Here is a 13,474-nt window from a genome sequence, read left to right as displayed (position 1 = left end):
TGGTTAAGATCAGTAGCGTTCTTGGGTCATATTGTATCTGATAAAGGAATAAGGGTTGATTCACAAAAGATAGAGGCCGTGAAAGATTGGTCAAGACCAACAACACCCACAGAGGTTCGTAGCTTCCTAGGGTTGGCAGGTTATTATAGAAGGTTCGTTGAAGGATTTTCTTCTATTTCCGCACCTTTAACTAAGCTAACACACAACGCAGCTAAGTTTCAGTGGAATGATGCATGTGAAAGAAGCTTACAAGAGTTGAAAAATAGGCTAACTTCTGCACCTGTATTAGTACTTCTGGAAGGCACAAAAGGGTATACAGTATATTGTGATGCTTCAGGGGTTGGTTTAGGATGTGTACTCATGCAGCATGGTAAAGTAATAGCTTATGCCTCTAGACAACTGCGGCCACATGAGAGAAACTACCCAACACATGATCTTGAACTAGCAGCGGTTGTATTTGCTTTAAAGATATGGCTTCACTATTTATATGGGGTTCACGTTGACATATATACAGACCATAAAAGTTTGCAATACATCTTCAAGTAGAAGGATCTCAATTTGAGGCAGTGAAGATGGTTAGAGTTAATAAAAGATTATGATGTTGATATACTATACCATCCAGGGAAAGAAAACGTAGTAGCCGATGCTCTCAGTCGCAAGACAATATCAAGTATTAATGAGCAGACCATGGAAAAAGAAGGGATGGTGAAGGATCTACGTCAACTAGCTAGTTTGGGAGTTCGTCTTCTTGAAACCCCAAAAGAAGGAATTGTAGTACATAATGCGGTAGAATCTTCATTAGTAATTGAGGTGAAAGAGAAGCAGTTCAAAGATCTTACTCTACAATGACTCAAGGAGACGGTAAATCAAGGTACGACAAAGGGATTTGAGCCTACAAAAGATGGAGTACTTTGTTGTCAAAACAGATTATGTGTACCTAATGTTAATAGGCTAGGAAGGAGGGTAATGACAAAAACACATCATTCAGGATATTCCATCCATCCGGGATCAACTAAAATGTACCATGACTTGAAATGAGTGTATTGGTGGAGGGACATGAAGAAGGACATTGCAGAATTTGTGGCTCAATGTCCAAACTGCCAGCGAGTCAAAGTAGAGCACCAAAAGTCGGGAGGTTATATGCAGTGTATGGAGCTTCCAACTTGGAAGTGGGACATGATCAACATAGATTTTGTCACTGGTTTGCCTTGCTCATTTCATAAGTTTGACTCCATATGGGTAATAGTTGATAGACTCACCAAGTCAGCACATTTCTTGCCAATTAAGACTGATTATACAGCTAAAGAGTATGCAAGGTTATATATTAAAGAGACAGTTCGGCTACACAGGGTTCCAATCTCTATTATATCTGATCGAGGAGCTCAATTAACTACAAAGTTTTGGAAATCATTACAAAAGAGTTTGGGAACACAAGTGAATTTAAGTACAGCCTTCCACCCTCAAACGGATGGTCAAGCAGAACGCACAATCCAAACACTTGAGAATATGCTTCGAGCTTGTGTCTTAGACTTCAAAGGTAGCTGGGATGATCATTTGCCACTTATTGAATTTGCCTATAGTAATAGTTAGCATTATAGTATCAAAATGGCACCTTATGAAGCTTTATATGGAAGGAAGTACAGATCACCAATTGGTTGGTTGAAGTAGGCGAAACTACTTTATTTAGACTAGACCTTGTTCTTCAAGATGTGGAAAAAGTTAAGGTGATACAACAATGGCTAGCAACAGCTCAAAGCCGACACAAATCATATGTAGATGTTAGAAGAAGAGGATTAGAGTTTTATATAGGAGATTGGGTGTTATTGAAAGTATCGCCAATGAAAGGGGTTATGAGATTTGGTAAATAGGGAAAGTTGAGTCCACGCTACATAGGGTCATATGAGATTATTCGAAGAGTTGGCCAAGTTGCATATGAGTTAGAGCTACCTCAGGAGCTTTCAGCAGTTCTTTCGGTGTTTCATGTCTCAATGCTTCGGAAGTGCGTAGGTGACCCATCATATATCACTCCTATTGAAGATGTACAAGTTACAGGGGATCTCACCTATGAAGAAGTACCTATTGCTATTCTGGATCGTCAGGTTAAAACGCTAAGGAATAAAAAAATGGCTTCAGTAAAGCTGCTTTGGAGAAACCAACAAGTAGAAGAAGTAATGAGGGAAGTTGAGGAAGTGATGAAATCCAAGTACCCTTATTTATTTGAACCTAAAGGGGAAGTCCAAGGTGCAGAATGGGGGAATTAATAGGTACGCATGAAAGGGTATTTATTATGTGGTTTACAACTGATTTAAACTAAGGTTTGAAGTTATTTAAGCTATATGATTATGCTAGCATTCAAGGACGAATGTTCCTAAGGGGGGAGGATGTAACACCCCGTATTTTACTTGTACAAGTTCTACACATATGGAACTTGATTTAGCTTGGCGGTATAAGTAATGAACTTGATTTCCTAGATGAATGGTGACAATAAAGAAGCTATAAGGGTAACTCCCATACACTGCAATATTGCACGATCGAGTGAACGTTAAATTTTAGGAGTATTTAAATTATGGATCGAAGGGCTATATGTAAGCCTAAAAGTTAAGGTGATCAAGTGTATATAAGTTTTGAGTTAAACTAAGGAGATTACGCTCGGAAAACGAATAAAAGAATTGAGGTGCTTGTTGGACGTTATAAAGCTAGCAGGTGTCACCTACTTGCTTAGCTCAAATAGGCTAGGTAGATGGGGAAGATTAGTTCAAGTATTAGTGGGCTCACCTGAGGCCCAAATTAAATAAAAAGGAAAAGGGAATGGAGATGAGGCCTCACACCAATCTGTCCAAGTCCAACTACTTGAGCCCAATAAAGATTAAGTCCCAAATTAAGGGTATAATTCTGGCCCATGGCTTAATATTAGAAAGGGGAAACATTAAACCCCAAGATGAGTACATAAAGGGCCCATTTTGTGTATATATAATTCCAAGTAGATGCAACACCTACTTGGACCACTTTGATAAATTAGTGGCTGATATTAAAACTTAAGAGCTGGGGGAAAATAAGACCTTTATAATCCCCAAGTTGCTGGCCATTTCCTCACTTTTAAGAATAGATAAAAAAATCAAATTTCTCTCTAAGCTTCTCCTCTCTCTTTTAAAGCATAGCAGCAGCCACAAGTTTCCTAGGATTCTTCGATAAACCCAAGCCCTTGCAAGGGAAGCTCAAGTTATTGAAGAGTTAAAGTTAAAAGAAAGTGAGTTATAAGAATTAAGGTAAAGTGACTTCCCTATCTTTGTCTTCCTTAAACACGAGTATAAGTATGATATTTTAAGTATACTATTGATAGGAACTCGTGGGATGATGATGGGAAACTATGGTTTCACGACCTCTATTGTATGTTGGATTGTTAGCACTGTTTTGGGATAGGTTGATGTGTAAACATATTGGGGACCGCTTGGTTGATGTCTGAAAATGGTGTAAATTATTGATATTTAAATATAGTTGTGTAGTGTACAAATGCAATAAAAGAATGCGGGGATTGAAAGAACACCCTTAGTTTGGTAATTACGGGTTTGCTGCCCGAGCATTTTTGTTGACTGAGATTGGACTGCCTAAGCATGTTTAGTAACTACTAATACTAGTTTATCACCTACTATATTGTAGATAAGTATTTCAAAAGAATGGAAGATACTTCAAGGTAACTACAAGGTGGTACAACAAGTTATGGAAGACTTTTCGATTTCCTACTAATTGACATGAAATCTAGACTCGTCCTAGACACATATAGGCAGCCTACCAGCTCCAAAATGACTTATGACCTTGTTCTCACTCTTTAACATGTCTGCACGTTCCAATACATGTTCATTGTCAAATCTGTACATATACATTAAATACCCTGTATGAGTTCTCCTTTTAACTAAATAAGGTCGATATATTATTTCAGCTCCTATGCATTTCATTAATTGTGTAACTACTCTCTACGTTGTTGTTCCTGCATTATATGATTATCACACGTCACTTGATGACTACATAGTCCCACAACTCAAAATGCTATGACCACCAAAAGAATCATCTCAATTGTTAATGGAAAGATATTAAATGAATCTGCTTATTGATGGGTGGTATCCCACCATGGGTGGTATCCCAGGGATTAAAGGAAAGCCTAGCATGGGTTGATCCCGATTTATATGTCAACCACTGATCAGCTGGTCATTTGTATTATATGTTGTGCACAAAGTGTAAAGTAAAGAATGATAAAGTAAAGAAAAAAATGTAACATAATATGAGAAAAGGTGGTCTTGTATCCTTACATTAGTATATGATTTCATTCGAGTTCTTATTTCACATACAATACTTTATGCGTTACATACTTAGTACATTCTCCCATATTGACGTCTCTCTCAGTGGACCTTTAATTCATGCTGCAGGTATAGGAGCTAGTAGATCTCTCCAGTAAGAGAACGGGAAATCCAACGGCTATCGGTGAGCTCCAGGTTGATTCGGGGCTTTTTGAGTCTATAACATGTATTTTGGTATTGTATAGTAGCTAAGTGTAATGTGGGGCCTATCCCGACCTTAACCCCATAATGTTTTATCATTTAGAGGCTTTGTAGACTATGTATTGTGAAGTGTGGTTGTGCCTCATGTCTTAGACATCATGGTCCTAACGGCCAAGTCATGTGCACTTTCTTTTGTCTTGTTAATACTATCTACTTTCATGAAAACATGTTATCCACTATGGCAACACCTTTAAATTTTCATAGATAGAGCATGATTACAGGTTGGTTCTCTCGAGCCTTTTCGGCAACGGGTGCCGGTTCGCCTTAATGGGATTTTGGGTGTGACATTATCATTGTGGGCTGAAGGGGCAAGATCATCGCCTTGCATCTCCTCCACATCATCTACTAAGTCTGCAATAAATGGAGACACCGCAATCTGTGGACCACGTCATGGGGCAGCTACATTGACCTCATCTCGACTCAGGCCTATATCCAAGGTCCTCGATGCCTGAATCAACTTGTCATAATGCCAGTTTGGCACTCAAGAGTCCCTACATAGCTGAAATATGAGACAAGGAAATGGCTAAGTGTTAGAGGTCTTGAAAGCCCTCTCATGAATCTCTCTCAATAACATGCGGGTAAAGTTTATCTCGAGCCCCGCTACCAACGCCGCAACTATAACCACTTTATCCCATATAAGTGCGTTGTCAGCCTTAGTCGGTGACACTCTGTTTCGTACCAATAACCAAAAGAACTTGGCCACGAAATTCAGTGTGGCCTTCCAAATACCTAAACGTGGTGTGGCGTCCCACTACACACGCTCTCCATCCACAACAATGTACCTGGCTAGCCAAAGTAAGACAACCTCCCTCTGTTTGGCATTACACGTGAAGGCTCCACTCCTCACAATAGCCCATCTGTAGTCAATTCGGTTGTGTTGAGTACCCAAGTATGGTCAGGGCTAGGGTCGTAGAGAAATCGGCTTATGGTGGTATGTAATATGTCCACCGGAAAACCTCGGACCATAGTAGAAATGAGAGGGTCCTGGGCTATGAGCTTGGACCTCTTGTCGATCGAACCTCAGAGAGTGGCAGCATAGGAGGCATAGAATTCCCGCACAATCTCCTCTCTATAAGTCTCAGGGTATCCAGCCATCCAATTACACTTGTGAAGCTGAAAAAGTTGGTGGGTGTCGAGAATAGTGTGTAAGCTCCCCATGAGGACTCTGCACTATTCAGTAATAAGCCGGGCCATCTTCTCTTTCTCATTCCGCATTTTAGCATCCCAATAGAGTTGCCATTGCCCCTCAATACACCATATAATTGGCTCTTCAGCCACCGAATCAGCGTCATAGTTTCGTGGAACCACGACTTCTCCTGAAGTAGTGGCCTTATCAAACGGGCTAGTTTGGCCCTGTGAACATGAGCCGATGGCGGATCGCGAGGCAGACCCTGTAGCAGAATTTGACTCAGAACTAGAAGTTGACCTAGCCGGGGACCCGATCAGTGTCCCCTCCTCATCAGACTAGGAGGCAGTGACTACATCGGGGAGCACCTTCTTGGACTGATTTTGAGTAGCCCGGGATGCTGAGGGTGGTGTCCTCCCCGTGGTGGGGACATATTCAAGGTCTTTCTCCACCTCTGGATCGTTGTAAATCAATTTTCGGGAAGGTGCCATTGATTTGGACCTACCCTTAGTGGCTAGCACTTTCTTGGGGGACATTGTACTTGTGGAGGAATTGTTAGTACCAAAATAAACCCAAAACACACTCGAGAAAAATATAGAACTAATGACGAACAAAAATGAAACACAATTTTTTTTCAGACAGTGGCTTCAGTGGCCACATACGGTGGGCATCTATGGTCTGTAGGTTGACTTATGCTCCATGGATCCCCTACGTAAATCATAGGTCCCAAAAGGTTAGGCTCTCATGGGAACCACGGATGTGTAGAATGGTCCGTAGATAATCTACGGACTATAGTCCACCTATGTGGTTCCACACTTAGTGGTATTTCTATGTGCCCCCATCCACGGACCTAATGTACGGTCCGTAAACGGGGTCTTGTGGTTTGAGTTTGTGTCAGGTATCAAACATGCTTTAATTTGAATCCCACTTTTACCAAATTCAACAATATCCTAGTCTAATCATGCATTTCAACATAAATTATGCTAGTTCGCCATTCTAATGGTTCCCATTATTCCATTTTCAACAGATATTGCATACAAAACTAGGAACCCTAGGTTAAAACTCGCATTTAGACTCTTATTTCACTGATTTTATACATTTTAACAACACACAATCATGATCTATCATCCCAAGGGTGATTCTAAGTCTATTTTAGAATGCAATCAAATATCAACCCAAGGTCAAGACCCAATTCCTAACTTTCTATAATTAACAGTGAATCAGAATTCAAAGTGAAGGGAAAGTCGATTACCTTGTAAGTAAAGGAAATGGGGTGATAGTGTGACTACTCTACGCTTGCACTACTACTAACTTGCCTTTTTGCACTGAACCCGGACACCGTACCTCTGGGAGAAATTGGGAATGAGTGGGTTTGGAAGAGAAAAAGTGATTGGGAATATGGGGGAAGAATGCGGAGTGACTTATGGAAAAGTTATGGTAAAATGGAGGGATTTTAGTGATTGAGGGTGTTTAGAAACGGTTAGGAGGGAAAATGGTGAAGTGGGAAGTGATTTGAACAAGAGGGCATTTATTTTAAATGAAGCCTGCGTCGGGTTAGGCAGGCTAGGGTTTGGACCCACAAGACCACATCTACAGTCCGTGGGTCGATCTACGATCCGTAGATGAGAACCGTAGATCACATTCAGAGTTAGAAAGTTCAGAATCCTTACCATGGACCGTCAATGGTATCCATAGACCTCTACACCATACCTTTTTCTACAAATTTTGCCTTGCGCTCCTACACATGTAGCAACCATTAGGCCTTTCTTTTTACATTTTCTGGACACTTTTTAGACATGGACCCTATTTATATCTAGCCAAAGCTAAAACAAAAATAAAACACCTATCTAAATGAGTACAAAGAGGCAAATAAACAACGAAAACTACTACATGGAAAACAAGAACCTATTGTTGGCTAGATTTTACATCTTGGATTGTCTTCCAAGCAGCGCTTCATTTAACCTCACAGCATGATGCAGGCCTCTAGATTACTCAGACTTCAACAAGATAGTAGGCCTCAACAACTTCTTGCACACTTTCCGCATTTCTCGGATAGATCTTGATCATTTGCCCATTTCCCATGAACCTTGTTCCTTCACTATTTTCAAGCTCAACCGCTGAATGGGGGAGCACTTTTGTGAGCGAAAATGGCCCAGTCCATTTGGACTTAAGTTTACCCGGAAACAAGTGCAACCTAGAATTGAATAGGAGCACAAGATAACCTATAGCAAATTCTCGCTTTTCAATTCTTTGATCATGATACCTCTTCATCTTCTGTTTATACAAGGCTGAACTTTCATAAGCTTTTAGGCAAAACTCATCAAGCATATTCATGTCATTCATTCTCTGATTAGATGCGGCGCCCCAAACGAAATTTAGCGTCTTCATCGCCCACATAGCCTTATGCTCTATCTCTACCGATAAATGGCAAGACTTCCCATATACAAGTTGGTAAAGAGACATACCTATGGGAGTCTTGCATGCAGTGCGATAGGCCCATAGAGCATCATCAAGCTTGCTTGACCAATCCGTTCTATTAGCATTCACAGTCTTCGACAAAATCTGTTTGATCTCACTCTTGGATACTTCAAGTTGACCCGTAGTCTGCAGATGGTAAGGAGTGGCTACATTGTGGCGCACACCATATTTCTCAAGTAGCGGCTTGAACAACTTTTTACAAAAGTTTGAACCTCCATCACTTATAATTGCCCTCAGTGTACAAAATCTGGAGAGGATATTCTTTTTCAAGAATGCGGTGACACTTTTACCTTCATTGTTGCGGAGTGCAACTGCTTCCGCCTACTTCAACACATAATCAACCGCAACAAGAATATACTTCAACCCATGTGAGCTCACAAATGGACCCATAAAATCAATGCCCCATACATCAAACAACACTATTACCAATATAGGATTCATAGGAAGCTCTTGCCTCTTTCAAATCCCTCCATCTTGGTGGATGGTACGCCAGTAGTACACACACTGCAAGAACTTATGTGCAATCCGAATACCACTATGATGCCCACCAACAGGCGATGAATGGCACCCCTCAAGTGCGCTCAACATCTCAACCTCGGGCACACAACGACGAATAATCCCATCACCACAACTCTGATACAAGTAAGGCTCATCCCAAAAGAATTCCTCACATCATGCATAAGCTTTTTCCTTTGGTGAAAAGACAAATTTTGGGGCACCAAATCGCTTGCCAAATAATTAGCACAGTATACGAACTAAGGAATCAAATCATGAGAAGCAGCCAATACTTGTTCATCTGGAAAAGCATCATTAATTTTAGCCCTATCACCAAGTTTTAGCATAGCTTCTTTCTCTAATCTGGACAAGTGATCGGCAACTTGATTTTCAGTCCCCTTTCTATCTTTCACCACAAAATCAAACTCTTGCAGCAATAATACCTATCTAATCAACCTCGATTTTGCATCCTTCTTCACCATCAAATACCTCAATGTAGAATGGTCAATATGCACTATGACCCTAGTACCAAGCAAGTAGGATCGAAATTTCTCGAATGCGAAAACGACCGCAAGAAGTTCTTTTTCAGTCACATTATAATTCTTTTGGGCCACATTTAGAGCTTTGCTAGAATAGTAAATAGAATGAAAAATCTTCTCTCACCTCTATCCTAATACCACACTAAGTGCCACTCCACTTGCATCACACATTACCTCAAACGGTTGTCCCCAATCCAGTGAAATAATTGATACGCTCAAATTACACCTCCCTAAAGAAGTATAAGCAATCGTTATCAAGTAAAGAACCCAACTTGGAGGTTGGGATCGATCCCACGAGGAATATGGTTTATAATTAAACTTAACTTACGATTATATTCATTTAGTCAACGTATTTCCGAAACAAGTAATTAAAAGAAGGATTTGTGAAACAAATTCTGAAAATTATGTGAATGATTAGTGATCAAGATTCAAACTTTAGTTGTTATCAAGATGAGAAAGTAACTAGGGTGTATGTGTTCCCCATAAGTTCATAACGCGGTAATCCTAGTAATAGCAATCCTTTCATAGTGTATTCCATGCAAAGTGATAACTTAGGTATCTCTAATTCTTTGGTCCGACAACTAGAGAATTTGACTTCGTACCTTGGTCCGGCTACGAGTGTAAATTTAATAACCCTTATCGTTACCTCATATTAGACATCACATCGATGTATGGCTTAGTTTTCATCCTCGCACCAATCGACATTAGACTATTCGATAGTATCACACTAAATCTATGTTGATAATTCTTTTCTTATTAACTATCTCCTTGGTCAGGCAAGTATCAACAGGGCAAGTTCTAATGCGTGCACTCGTTAAAAAGACTTCTAAACGAAAGAATTATCAATGCATGCAATAACAATATTCAACAATTACTTAATTACTATTCATACTTTGTCAATCGCTCATGGTTCCCACACCCCTAGTTGTTGATTTAGTTACCCATAATAGCAAGAACACAATTCATATTTTTAGATGAAGAAATCATGAACTTACGTCATAAGTAGAAGAAACCCAGAATCTCAACTTAAATTTCAAAGTAAAAATCTTCAATACGAACTTAGGAAATCAAAAATTGCTAAAGTTGCTAGTTAATCTCCAAAGCCAAAAACTAGGACTAAAATAATAAAGTCTAACCTCCAAAAATGAGGGTTACATGCCCTATTTATACAAACACAAGTCCTAAATAAAAAGGAAACATAATAAGGAAATAATGTTCCAGTACGCGTCTTCGATCTACGGCACTAACCTACGGACCGTGGATTGATCTATGGTCTGTAGGTCCCTTCCGTGACTCAAGACTTAGCCATTTTTTGAACTTGAACAATTGACACCTCCCAGCTTCAATTAACGGATCCACAGTACGGTCCATAGATCAGTCTACGGTCCTTAGATCAGTCTACGGCCCATAGATCATCCTCTGTAGCTCTATACTTAGAATCTTCCAAAATTAGGTACTGAAACCCCTCTCAATTGCAATTGATGGATCAATAGTGCGGTCCGTCGTTTGCAACCGTAGTTCCACACTTGGTCAAGAATTCCCTGATCTTCCACTATGCATTGCTAGTCCATCTACGATAATTATCTACGGAATGTGAATGGACCTACGGTCCATCAATCACATCTGTAGATGGGCTTTTCTGCACATTCTTCAATTGTGTCTCTCAGTTTTCGCGTCTGAACATATTTCCTGCAAACATATTAAAAATACATAAAAAACCAATACAAAATGGGCCTAGACACACACAACTCTTAAGTGAAATGTATTAAAAATACTGTAAACTCACGGTATATCAACACCCTCAACTTAAATTCATTTTTTTGTCCTCAAGCGACCACTAAGATTCTATACGACACTTTATACAGAAGCAAGCATTTCAAGCACAAGCAATCACATGGCTCTCTACCCCGACTCTCTTCTTGACTGCAAATATTTTCTCTTAGACTCAACAAGCTAACTTGTGCGGATCAAAACATGACAAAGACTGACCAACCAACACAGAACATACATTGTTTTACTATCACCAAGGTACCAACTTTCCGACAATGTAACTAGTATCCTTACTTCAAACGAAATCCCTTTTTCACACAATAAATTTGTTTTTTGAGTACAAGGATATATTCAACACTTACACTCAGAAGTAACTTCAAGTACAGTTACTGGTCAATACCATAGGCTTGCCCTTATTTTCACTGCTTAGACTCTCCAAACTAGGTTCTATTATTACTATAGGACTTTCTTGTCTTGTAACGTAGGCTCAGGGTCAGGTGTGGTACATTTAGGTACGTTTTAGTAACTTTTTGCCCTCCTGGACAATACATTAGGCTTTCTACCTCTTTTTTGCCCTATTTTTGATATCCTACCGTATTACCTTCTTTCCCTTGATTCTCTTCAACCATGGATGTGACTTTAGACTTTGTAGCTCTTTATTTTTCACTTTTATCTTTTTCTTGCATTTTATTCTTTTCTTTAGCTTTCAACAAGTCACATCCTTTTGTCTCTTCTTTTTTTCTGTTTTTCAACATCAAACTTTTTTCATACCCATTTTTCTTTCGGTTTCCTCTTTCATAGTCGCCATCAACTTATGGATTTTCCATTGGTTGAGGTGCACAATACCCGATGTCGGATTAGGGCCAAGATTGAGGTTACTTTTTACATTAGGCACCCTCAACTTAGGCTTTTTGCCAAGGTCGAGGTGCACATGTCCAAGAAGGGACCGGGGCCAACATAGTAGATTATGGGAAGGTGAGTTAGGGGTTTAGAAAGAAATAGTCTAATTTACGCTCAATGCATTTGGATCAAAGGGAGCATTTTATTTCATTTGGTTGGATTCTTCTTTTAGGCAATTTGTGGACTTATCAGAATAAAGTCCTATGATCACTTCCTAGCCTCTAGAGTAGATTGTCTTAGCAAGACTAATTGGGCAAGTTCTAGATTGGCACAAAAACTGTTTGAACAATCAACTATTCTCACACACTATTGGCACCTAGTTTCATTATTAGATTATCAGATTACCCAGTTCAAGTTTTAGCTTAAGTCATGCCATCAAGTTGGTTTATCATGTCATACTCAGAGCCAACACATTCAACTCATTCTAGCCTACAGATTTTAGCACATATCACAAAATTTTTGGACGGGTAACATTTTTTTATAAAACGCTTTTGCTGTCATGATTCATTCTTTCCCATGCTTCTACACATACACTCCTAACATATGTCGGTTCAATGGAAATTAAGCAGTCTCTTGGGGGAAAAAAGCGCAGGCAAGAAAACCCCAAGAGAGGATTATGAGTTGGGTTACTCAGACTTCACCCTATCGCTCACAATCCATTTACCCCACCTCCAACAAAAAATAGGTGCAATTATCCTCAATGCATACAAAAAGTAGGAAAAGGTAATGGATTTGGGTGAACAAACCTGTGGCGCATAGCGCGGATGAACCATCAACATGCGGCTGGATCCGGTTTCCCGGAGCCCACTACAACAAAATTGGGCCCACCATCAGTAGTGCCCACGTCAGCAATCACAGCACCCTCATTAATGCTATCAATCATTCTAACCACACCATCAGTGGTGCTCACATCATGACCCACAGTATTTGAAATATCTGAAACTGGCATAGAACTTGATGCCCCAACAACACTCTCACGAACCCTCTCCTGGCGCAACTGCTCATATAATATGGAAGACCTCTTAGCCTGCTTCTCCTATTTGTGCTCCCTCTTCTTGGCTCTTTCCTCCTCAATGGCCTCAGATGTGTGTCTAGATCGGCTCCTCTTACCTCGGGCACGTGTGGGCTCGGGCTGCTCCTTTGCGTCCCTACTGAATAATGCATCAAGGACCGTATCATTAAACAAAGCAGTAGGTGCAGCATGTGGCTCAACTGCAGATATGGAAAGAATGGCATCAACATCGGCCCGGAGACTGGCTAACTCGGTTCAGAAAGAGGATAGATCTGTGGTCGGGGCCGGTCACTTGAGGACTCTCAATTCAAAGGCATCGAGGTGCTTAAAAATGGCCTGGACCTTCTGGCCCATCATGCTCGCCATCTTTCACTCAATTCTGGCCTCGGACTCTGCTATCAACTTTTGCATCTATGGCCAGACATGGTGGAGCAGTGTGGCCATCTGAGCATCCAATTTTTGAACCCTAGCCAATGGTACAACAGTAACTCTTAACGGCGGGGTGGATCTGCCTGAGTTAGGAGCCCAACTCGCGATCTGAGATGAGGAGGCCGGGACATCATCAGTGTGGGCTGGAGGGGTAGGATAATCACCCTACATC

At 40.4% G+C, this 13,474-nt stretch overlaps 1 protein-coding gene across 1 annotated transcript; it reads left to right on the top strand.

The window, feature by feature from the left end:
- Positions 1–1,605: 1,605 nt before the first annotated feature.
- LOC125863669 (uncharacterized) lies at positions 1,606–2,261 on the top strand. Its single transcript, XM_049543708.1, has 2 exons — positions 1,606–1,654; positions 1,894–2,261. Exons 1-2 carry the CDS (start codon positions 1,606–1,608, stop codon positions 2,259–2,261), a joined length of 417 nt encoding a protein of 138 aa, XP_049399665.1.
- Positions 2,262–13,474: the final 11,213 nt, after the last annotated feature.

The sequence above is a fragment of the Solanum stenotomum genome, chromosome 5, assembly GCF_019186545.1.
Source record: "Solanum stenotomum isolate F172 chromosome 5, ASM1918654v1, whole genome shotgun sequence".
NCBI lineage: Eukaryota > Viridiplantae > Streptophyta > Magnoliopsida > Solanales > Solanaceae > Solanum > Solanum stenotomum.
This window is presented reverse-complemented; position numbering and strand designations above follow the sequence as displayed.

Coding starts and splice junctions, on each gene's coding strand:
- LOC125863669 (XM_049543708.1), top strand. CDS start 1,606: ATGGCACCTTATGAAGCTTTATATGGAAGGAAGTACAGATCACCAATT. Junction 1,655..1,893: donor GAAGTACAGATCACCAATTG/GTTGGTTGAAGT, acceptor CACGCTACATAG/GGTCATATGAGATTATTCGA.